Source organism: Desmodus rotundus, chromosome 13 (genome assembly GCF_022682495.2).
Source record: "Desmodus rotundus isolate HL8 chromosome 13, HLdesRot8A.1, whole genome shotgun sequence".
Lineage (NCBI taxonomy): Eukaryota > Metazoa > Chordata > Mammalia > Chiroptera > Phyllostomidae > Desmodus > Desmodus rotundus.
This window is the reverse complement of record NC_071399.1, coordinates 41,104,669-41,111,261: the sequence shown is the minus strand read 5'-3', so window position 1 is coordinate 41,111,261 and position 6,593 is coordinate 41,104,669. Positions and strand designations below refer to the sequence as shown.

The window sequence follows — 6,593 nt, the reverse complement described above, 5'->3', positions numbered from 1 at the left end:
GCTCTAGGGGACATATTGGTGAAAATATTGCTGCATGGAATATCTGAAATTTTATTTCCTATGTTCTCCAGAATGAGGAAGATCTTGATTACTGACATGTAAAGAGATCTCCAGGATATATTAAAAAGTACAAAAAAAACAAAGAACAGATAAGTTTATACAATATATTATGTTACCTTTAAGTATAAAGGAAGAAATATATTTTGCATGTGTTGCATGAAGAAATTCTGGATTGACAAAAAAATGAATTTTGGTTAATTCTACTGGTATGAGGTACTGGAGAAGTAGCTGAGACCTCTCACTGAATACATTTTTGTATTATTTTGCTTTTTGAATCATGAAAATATATTACATAGTAAAAAAAAGACCTTATGAAGCAAACAACTTCCTGGCCCCCCGCCCCAGACAGGTTTTTGTAAGACTTAACTTCAAGGATACTATGAGCTACTGGCCTGCCACCAAAGTGCCTGAGGTTTCTAATTTTAGTCTTTGACTTGAATTAAGGGGCTATGCTCAGTGGGTCCCAGTTAACTTTCAAATGTGTAACAAGGTAACCCAGATAGTCATTCGTTTATAATTTAATATGCTTTAGAATCTATAGTTTAGTTGATTAGTTTCATGGAATACTCAGGAAAGTTCTGATGTAAATTGGGGGGATTAGAAATGGTATAATCATGGCAAAAGTACAATATGTTCTAAGTATAGGCCCTTGGGCAACTAAGGAGTTACTTGAATGCCTGGAGCTTGGCATTGGGGCAAGGATCTCAAATGCAAACTTCATCTAAAAGATAGTTTTGCCTTAAATTAGTTTTTAGTTTAGCCTTGTTTGGAAAACCATGCCACATATCTTTCATTTCTCCTTCTTAGGCAATACCTTTCAACAGAACTAAAGAAGACTTGGTTTTGTGTCCTTGCCCTGTTGTTTCCTAGTCAGGTGAAATTGGACAAGTTGCTAAACCTCTCTGAGCTTCAGCTTTCTCATCTATGAAATAGGGCTAAAAATACGAAGGTAATTGTGAGTACCCAAATTAAAATGAAATACATGACAACATGGCCTTGGCTGGGTAGCTTAGTTGGTTAGAGTGTTGTCCCAATATGCCAAGGTTATGGGTTCAAACTCTGGTCAGGGCATATACAAGAATCAACCTATGAATGCATAAACAAGTGGGACAACGAATTAATATTTCTCTTCCTTCCCCCTTTCTCTCTCTAAAAATCAGTAAAAAATACATGACAATATGAGCTAAACCTTTGACAATGAAAATTGTTACTGTCTCTTTTTTTTTTTTTGGCAGTTTTATAACTTTATTCAACAGTCAGCAGTTAGTTCTGCTGTTTGTAGATTTTTAACTGTTTGTAGAGTTTTGAAAGTGGTAACAGGTATGTAGATGGCCAACATATAGAGCCTGTTTGGTGAATCTTCATCCTTGTTATGTTTTCTGGACAACTGCACACAGATATGTAATGGGCATTCCGTATTCATTCAGCCTGGACAGCTTTGTTGAGCCTGGTGTCAATGAGTACATCTGGAGTTCCCATCTCCTTCACGGCAAATTTCTGGGTATCTTTGAGTGCATGAAGGGCATGCTTCTTGAAACCCACTCCATGGATGCATTTGTTAGTGGTGATGGTATATTCTCTGGTCACTAACTGGTTGATGGGATAATGGCCCTTCTTCCCACCACCCTTCTTTGTGGGAGCCATTATGCTGGGGTGGAAGAGGGGAAAAAGTGTGCTACTACCTTCCTGAAGAGATGAACAATCAAGACACATTTGCATTTTTGAAGCTGGAGTCAGGAAGCAGGTAGACCCTGGAAATGTTGGATCGTATATTTCTGATTTCCTAGGCAGTTCACAAGGAAGTTTCACAAAGAAGGTCTGAGTCATTCTAAACAATGTTGGAGAGAAGAGACAAGTCAGGAACCTGGAGGTGAAATGGAAGATTGGAAATCATAGGAGCGGTTAAACCAAGATGGAGAGAAGCTGAAGCAAAAACAGAGCAGGGTAAAGTACCAAATTTTGCAAAGAGGGTGAGGCATTGTTATAGAATTGGAATGATTCAGGATAAAACTTAAGAACACATGGCCCAGTCTAGAGGGCTACAACCATTAGACCAGAACAACACATAAACCTGACAGAAAACAAAAAGTTGTCAACTGCTTTCTCAAGAATTGGTATTTATACAGATCAAATTCCAAACAAATTAGATGAAATTCCAATCTAGTTATTATGCTATTCTTTACACAGCCCTCTTTCCTTAATTTTGTTAAAGGAATTAATGTTTATTCCTTCATGGTCAGGAAGTGTGTATTGCTACATATTTGAATCACTCTGATTTTTGGTGATCATATAAATACTAGTAATCCTTTTAATTATAGATTAAACACTTTATAAAAAAAGATTTTTGCCCTGGCTGTGTGGCTCAGTGGTTGAGTGCTGGCCTGTGAATCAAAGGGTCGCCAGTTTGATTCCCAGTCTAGGGTACATGCCTGGGTTGTGGGCCAGGCCCCCAGTCGGCAGCATGCAAGAGGCAACCACACATTGTTGTTCCTCTCCCTCTCTCTCTCCCTTCCCCTCTGCTAAAAATAAATAAACAAAATATTTAAAAAAATATCTAGAATAGTACCTTATGTTTTATTTTCTTTTTAATACATTAACTTTTTGAAAGGTCCAGGCTACTTTTCTTATAGTATGTCTCACATTCTGTGTTTGTCTCATTGTTTCCTAATGATGTCACTTAACCTCTCCCCCCTGTGTTATACTCTCCCTCCTTTTTTCCTGTAAACTTGATGTAAATCTAGAGCAGTGATTTTCAACCTTTTTCATCTCATGGCACACATAAACTAATTACTAAAATTCTGCGGCACACCAAAAAATATATTTTTTGCTGATCTGACAAAAAAAGAAAATAAGTATAGGCCCTGCCTGAGTAGCTCAGTTGGTTAGAATGTCACCTGAATATGCCAAGTTTGCAGGCCCAATGCCCACTGAGGGCACATGTAAGAGTCAACCAATTAATGCATTAGTGGAAAACAAATTGATGTTTGTCTCTCTCTCTGTCTAAAAAGCAAATAAAAAATTTCTCCCATTAAAATAATAGGTATAGTTTTGATTCATTCAAACAAAACAACTATCGTTGTGTTAGTTGTTGTCATTTTCTTACTTGACAATGTAAGGGGAAAGAGGTCAGTGCCTTTGACTAAATAGTCAGATAATGCATATTTTAAAAATAGCTGTGGCACACTGGTTGAAAATTGCCAGTCTAGAGGCCTGATTAGACTCATGTTAAATACTTAAAGTCAATTTATCCGATTATTAGTGATGCCACATGGGGTCACTTGGTGAAGGTGCTGACTGCCAGTTCTATCATTTTCTCCTTGGTAGTTATAATCTATGGAGTGATACTTCAGCACTGGGCAAATATCCTTTCACCCAATGAATAAACATACATTTAACTGTCTTACTTGGCTTGCCAGGATGTGGAGTTGATTCATATTCATAGACCTAGATTCAGAAGACACCTTCATCTAGATCAGTATTTCTCAAGTGAGGATTGTGCCTCTGAGAGGACATGTGGCAGTGTCTGGAGACATTTTTGATTGTCACAACTAGGGTATATGTTTGTGTGTGCATGCTACTAGCATGTAGTGGGTAGAGGCCAAGGATGCTGCAATGCACAGCATCCCACCCCCAAACCAACACACACAGCAAAGCGTTATGTGGCCCAGAATATGAATAATTCTACTGTTGGGAAACTTTGATCTAGACGTACAATTGAGCTTTTCTCTCACACACTTCATTGACATTTTTGGAGAAGCTAGTAAACTCTTTGTAGCCTATCTTCATCAATAGTAAAAACTAAGTAGATATTAAAGTCCATCAGAATATTCTCATGTTTTAAACCAGGCAGCTTTTTACTACCCACCTGTTCTGTCTTTCCATTTCTTTATAGGTATCTTCTTAAGAATGACATAAATTGCTGTCCTCTACCCTCGATAAATTAGTAACATAAAGATGGGGGAAAAAACCTAGGATTAACACACTGAAGCACTTTTTTTCTGCTTTCTTACTTCCTAGAATATTTTGGAATGTCATCTTAAAAGCCTCTAGCCAAGGGAGAAAAAATGGAGAAAGAGAAATATCAAGTTAAGAATTCACTGTTAAAAAAATGGCCCAGAGAGAGTAACCAGAGTTCAAGAAGGGGCAGGGGAGTGCAGAGGGCATTTCCACTCTAACACCTGTAAGTTATTAATGGCCTTTGAAGTGATTGTTGATGGAAGCACTTGTACATTTGAGCTGCTTCATATGTATACTTAGTGTATTCAGAGCACTGTCTAGCTTCTGGAGACCTGAAATATCTTCAAGCTGCATCAGAGATCAAATGGCAAAATCCATGACTTGGGAATATCATGTAGCCATGTGACATGTGGAAGGATCCAGTGTATGAGAACTGATGTCTAAATAACTACACTGTATATTTTAACTCTGAGAGATTTAGCATTGCTTTCATAATTTTTAAAATAGCAATCTTAGAAAATAATGTCCTAGAGTTCCAAGATTAGGTAGTAAGAGATAAAGTTTTTTTACATTTATTTTGGATTCCTATTCTCAAAAATTAGAACATAATTATCTTATTTTCATTCCAATTGTCATAGGATAGCTTGTACAGCATTTGCTTGTTTTGGGTTTTGAAATCCCAGGACAACGAAATTACTTTTCCCTGTGGAAAACTGAGTCAACAATTTTGTTTGCACTTAACAAACATGGAATCACTTCAAGTTTAACTTTTCTCTCCCGTACTATGGAGCTAGTACATGAATGAATTCAGCAGCTATAGTTGTACTTTTTGGAGCATAATATTTTAATTTTCCTTTATCAATATTTCATATTTTTCACCAACATAACTTTCTAACTAGGATAACAGCAATTGTTGGCATGACCTGTTACTAAGATACAATCCTAAAGAATTCATTGGAAAATTATAGCATAATTATTTATTTCCAAAGTATAATTTTTTACTTCTTATTAGTAGGCAAATGTTTCATGTGAGTAGTTTGATTAGAAACCAGAAATTAGAACTTAATAACAATTATATTGGTCATTATTTCTATTTTCCCCATATTTGCTCAATTTCTATAAAATATGAAAAACTGAGGAAAAAAGTGTGCATATCATCATTCTTTTCTATTATTCTCTAAAAAAAAGTAAAAGATAAGAAAGAGGGACTAGAAAGATGGTAAGAGTCATTATTCTAATATCTGGGATCTTATCTGTTGTCACTGTCAGTAACATTTCTTTATCTTTGCAATTCTCATTATTCTTTTTTTAAAAAAAGATTTTATTTATTTATTTTTAGAGAGAGGGTAATGGAGAGAGAGAAAGAAACATCAATATGTGGTTGCCTCTCATGTGCCCCCTGCTGGGGACCTGGCCCACAACCCAGGCCTGTGCCCTGACTGCGAATTGAACCAGAGACCCTTTTGTTCACAGTTTTGTGCTCAATCCATTAAGCCACGCCAGCCAGGCCTGTGATTCTCATTATTCTTTATGAAAGACATTAACTTAGGGCAATACCAAAAGCTAATAAGAATAGTACAAGAAAATATATTTATAGGCCCATCTCATTCATACATTTTAAATAAAATCTAAGTAAACTGAATCCAGTAATGAATAAAAATGACAAATACATTATGACCTAATTAGATTTATTCCAAAAATGCAAGTTAGTTTAACATTTGAAAATCAAATTTATTGCAATTAATATATGTAATTTACTAAAGTAAGAGAATATAGTATAAAAATCATATGACCATGTTAACAAGTGCAGAAAAATAAAAAGGGAGAACTCTAAATAAGCTGGGAATAGAAAGGAACTCTCATAACCTGATAAAGGCTATCTCCAAAACAACAACAAATAAAACCCACAGCAAATATACTTAATTTTGAAATGTTAATAATATTTCTTTTATATTAAACAAGACAAAGATGTAACAAACCATCATTTCTATTCAAATTTTTACTTTTATTGAGGGTTACTCCAAAGTAATGTCAGGAGAAAAAGAAGGTATAACATTTACAAAGAAAAGAACTAACATTTTTTACAAATAATATGATTGTCAATGTAAAAAAGTTAATAATAAACATATGAAATATTAGGATAAATAAAAATGTTTAGCAAGATTGCTGGATACAAAACATTATTAAAAACTCAATTACAGCACTGGTCGTGTAGCTCAGTTGGTTAGAGCATTGTCCGATACACCAAGGTTGTGGGTTTTTTCCCCGGTCAGGGCACACACACAAATTAACCAATGAATGCCTAAATAAAGGAGCAACAAATTGATGTTTCTCCCTCCACATATCCCACTGCAAATCAGTAAATAAATTAAAAATCCATAGAAAAGTTTAAAAAATCAATTTACTGTTAAACACCACAAAAATCTGTTAGAAATATATATTTAAAATATGTTTTATTAATTATGCTATTACAGTTGTCCCAATTTTTCCCTCTTTGCCATCCTCCACCTGGTACCCTTATTCCCTCCAGCAATCTTGCCCATGGATCATGCATGTAAGTTCTTTGCCTACTCCAT

General features: G+C 35.4%; 1 protein-coding gene across 1 annotated transcript; it reads right to left on the bottom strand.

The window, feature by feature from the left end:
• Nucleotides 1–1,309: 1,309 nt before the first annotated feature.
• LOC112321457 (large ribosomal subunit protein eL31-like) lies at nt 1,310–1,704 on the bottom strand. The gene is given in 2 exon segments (XM_045186669.1): nt 1,310–1,470; nt 1,473–1,704. Coding segments are annotated over 2 exon segments (393 nt in total).
• Nucleotides 1,705–6,593: the final 4,889 nt, after the last annotated feature.